A 2,846-nucleotide genomic window follows, 5' to 3' on the forward strand; every position below is an offset into this window, starting at 1 on the left:
GCTGGGTTACGAGGTTTGATTCCGAGGGTGCCGAAAGGCCTTTGTCTAGATGTAAATTAACAGTCAGTAATAAAACAACCATAACGCCTCTTCTCGTGTTCCAACACGCGCGGTTGAACTTGCAGCGATGGGCGAACTGAGCGCTGCGCCGTTCCCCTCTCTCGGGACCAGGCTTTTCCTGTAGGAACTGACAGTCTTTTCCATTTAGAATAGGAAAGGTCGGAAACCAGAAGCGAGTCGTCGGTGTGCTGCTGGGCTCCTGGCAGAAAAAAATCCTCGATGTGTCCAACAGTTTTGCAGGTGAGTTCGAGTGTCCCGCCCGTGTCCAAACCCACTGAGTTATTTAATCGCTGAATTGCATCCGGGTTCTTTCTGCGCCGCTGTGCTGGAGCACGGGCTGTTCCCTGCGTGTGCCAGCCGGTGCCTGACAAACGCTGCTGACCGCTCTCAGAAACACCGTTCCTGGCGGAACGCCGCGGGCCGCATCTGCCCCACCACTCCACGTGGTGGGGAACACTGGGGGAGCGACGCTACAGCCTCTGTGAAAACGCTGGCGGCTGCTCTGCTGCGCTCACCCCACTGAGCTTGGCCAGGCCATCGGTGTCTCAGCGCATTGTCACACGGGGATGGCAGCTCTCCGCATGATGTAGCTGCCACCTGCTTCTGTAAAGATTTAACACATTTTAGCCTTTCATTTCCCTTCCTGAGATTTTGTCCAGGTAAATGCTACCTCTTTCCTTAAGCGTGTGTTAATTGTGTTGAAGTAGTTTCCTCTCAAGTACTTCCACTTGACAGGACACGTGCTTCTGGGCTGCCTGGCTCTTGTGGACCCGCTTGCGTTCGTTTTCTCCCCAGCGGGGCTGCTCTGTGACAGAGCAAAATTACCTCAGTTTCTCTGTGGGCTCTCACGCTCTAGGTGGAGTTTCATAGTCTAGATGAAGCTCTTCTCCCAAGTGTGGACTTTTTTCAGATTTTTGGAAGAACTTTCCTCCGTTTGAGTTGAAAAGAGGGTTTTTGTCGTTTTCACAGCCTATCAACTATGAACCTTTTACTGTACCTGTAAACTAAAGATTGAGCCCAGTCGTTGTTCTCAGAACGGGGCCTGTGTGCCTGGACACTCGCTAACAGGCAGAGTTACTAATCGTTTACTTGAGGGCGAATAATCCTCGGGGAGCCTCGCCGTGTTCTGGTAGTCGGTAGAAGTGCCGATGACGTGCTCTGCGCCGGGAGCTGATTCCCCTCTGAGCACCCTGCCAACGCGCTGGCACGTCTGCTGGGACACCCAGCTCACCCTGTCAAACATCTGCGCACGCCGTTGAGTCACTCTTGTACGTGGGAGGTTCTCTCTCTGGGGTTGCCCGCAGAGGATAACCCTCAGAATGCCTCACATTTCATTCCTCAGCCCTAAACCGTTAGTTGAAACAGGTGAAAATCCGCTGCCTTTAGCAGCCAGAGAGACCCCGAACCATGGGGTCTCTATAAGCAGTTTCACGCTGGAGGCTGGACTCTTAGCACTGATGGTTTGTTTTCTCCCCAGTTCCTTTTGACGAGGATGACAAGGATGACACTGTGTGGTTTCTAGACCATGACTACCTGGAGAACATGTACGGAATGTTTAAGAAGGTCAACGGTAAGTTGAGGTCTCCGTGCTGTCAGGGACAGGCTCTGGCTGGGGCAGGGTTAACTGCTCTCGTCGCCAGCCGCTCCCTGCTGGTTCCTTCCACAGCTTCACGTTCGCCGGTGGTTTTCCACGAGTTAGTTTGTGCGCGTAGGTGAACACACTCATTTACACCTTGGTGGTTTTCCCAAGTCTTCTGAGAGTTTTGAGTCTCCAGAACTGCTGTTCCCTCTGAGGAGTGTCAGAGCTCTCTCCTCTCAGCCCACTCTACAGCTGTGCCCTGAGGCTGGTTTCTGGGGCTGTAAAGGAACAGACTCACACTCTGTACACGGTGATTCGGGTCTTTACTGCTCCCCTGGAGACCTCGGAGCTGAACGCTCCCCGAGAACCTCAGTTCCTACGAGCTCTCGTAGCCCCAGGACCGGTTCTCATTCTCCTGGTGCAGTTTGTGTTTCTGGGGTTTTTGCATCTCCAGATGTCAGCGTTTCAACCTATCAAATCGTGGTATTTGCAAAATTACTAAATGATACGAAATAGTTGAGTTAGGAACCCAGGAGTAAAGTTACGTATGTGATTAGTGAGTGCTCACGGTGAGTGAGTACAATCCCTAAAGCGTCCTTGTCCCCAGCACTGTCACTCTCTTGCCCATGTAATTCCTTTCACCCGTTTCACCCTTGTTTCTACGCCACCGGATTTCGCCCTCGGTTTGCTGACTCCACCCCTGCCCGAAGCCGCCCGCTGGTGCCTCACCGTGGGGCTCTGACGGGGAACCCTTCCCGCTTTTGTTCAGCTAGAGAAAGAATCGTCGGCTGGTACCACACGGGCCCGAAACTGCACAAGAACGATATCGCCATCAATGAGCTGATGAAGAGATACTGTCCCAACTCCGTGAGTGCTGCGCCCCGTGGTGGGGGTCCGGGCCGCCTGGGCCCCCGCCGTTGTGAAGGGCTGGATCTGAGGGGTGTTTCTTGTCTTTGAACAAAACCCGCGTTTCTGACACGGTCGCTTTCCCACAAGGTGCTGGTGATTATTGATGTGAAGCCAAAGGACCTGGGGCTGCCCACAGAAGCTTATATTTCGGTTGAAGAAGTTCACGACGTGAGTATCTCCCGTGTCGCCCGGCCTGTTTCTGAGGAAAAGGGCGTCCGTGCGGAGCTGGCTGTGAGGACTCGCAGAGGAGTCCTGAGTCGCTGCTGCTTGTTTGCTTGCGCGCGCCCCGCGTGGGCCG

At 53.9% G+C, this 2,846-nt stretch overlaps 1 protein-coding gene across 1 annotated transcript in view; it reads left to right on the plus strand.

The window, feature by feature from the left end:
- Positions 1 to 208: 208 nt before the first annotated feature.
- PSMD7 (proteasome (prosome, macropain) 26S subunit, non-ATPase, 7) overlaps positions 209 to 2,846 on the plus strand; it is a gene marked incomplete at its 5' end in the record, with an annotated part of 4,959 nt that continues 2,321 nt past the window's right edge. Inside the window, 4 exons of the mRNA XM_010142093.1 lie at positions 209 to 300; positions 1,538 to 1,630; positions 2,409 to 2,506; positions 2,636 to 2,716. Of these exons, the coding sequence (XP_010140395.1) occupies positions 209 to 300; positions 1,538 to 1,630; positions 2,409 to 2,506; positions 2,636 to 2,716 (364 nt within the window). The remainder of the gene's footprint in view (positions 301 to 1,537; positions 1,631 to 2,408; positions 2,507 to 2,635; positions 2,717 to 2,846) is intronic.

This window comes from Buceros rhinoceros, unplaced genomic scaffold (assembly GCF_000710305.1).
Source record: "Buceros rhinoceros silvestris isolate BGI_N320 unplaced genomic scaffold, ASM71030v1 scaffold29998, whole genome shotgun sequence".
Taxonomy (NCBI): Eukaryota; Metazoa; Chordata; class Aves; order Bucerotiformes; family Bucerotidae; genus Buceros; species Buceros rhinoceros.